The sequence below is a fragment of the Helobdella robusta genome (genome assembly GCF_000326865.2).
Source record: "Helobdella robusta unplaced genomic scaffold HELROscaffold_20, whole genome shotgun sequence".
Classification (NCBI taxonomy): domain Eukaryota; kingdom Metazoa; phylum Annelida; class Clitellata; order Rhynchobdellida; family Glossiphoniidae; genus Helobdella; species Helobdella robusta.
The window spans coordinates 2,048,743-2,049,340 of NW_008704084.1; the positions used below are offsets into that span (position 1 = coordinate 2,048,743).

Genomic DNA, 598 nt, shown 5'->3' on the forward strand with positions numbered 1-598 from the left:
ATGGCCACCATCATCATCATCACCGTCATCATCATCATCATCACCGTCATCATCATCATCATCATCCTCACCACCACAGTCAGCCAGGCGAAAGAGTACTGTCAGTTTGAGACGTTCAACGCCAGCTGTCCAGGTGATCAGGTGATCCTGATGACGATGGCCACGTACGGGCGGCTGGCTGTCGGCAGGTGCGTCTCCAGAAATTATGGACACCTCGGCTGCTCCTCTGACGTCATCAACCACCTGGATGAAGCCTGCACAGGTAGGTCAGCACCAAATAAATTTATTTTGTTAATGGATAGAGCCTAGTACACACTTGTAGACATGTTGCGCAATTTTGGTTTCTGAGACGTGACTCGGTACGTCTACATCTAATCTGTCTACATATCGCACGTCTAAAGTTTTTCGATTAAAATTGGAAACTGTTCAATTTTTTATCTTTTTACTTATTTGTGATAAACTTTTTTAAATTTTGTTTTATTTTAATATTTTTTTAACGATGTTAATATTTATTTATACTTTTAAATATTTTCATATATTTTATTCCGTTATTTTCGCCTATATATTGTCAATCTTAATTTATTTTTTACTTTAATCA

At 38.0% G+C, this 598-nt stretch overlaps 1 protein-coding gene across 1 annotated transcript in view; it reads left to right on the forward strand.

The window, feature by feature from the left end:
- HELRODRAFT_171341 (hypothetical protein) overlaps nucleotides 1-598 on the forward strand; it is a gene marked incomplete at both ends in the record, with an annotated part of 2,230 nt that continues 1,632 nt past the window's right edge. The window contains one exon of the mRNA XM_009018066.1: nucleotides 1-262. Within this exon, the coding sequence (XP_009016314.1) occupies nucleotides 1-262 (262 nt within the window). The remainder of the gene's footprint in view (nucleotides 263-598) is intronic.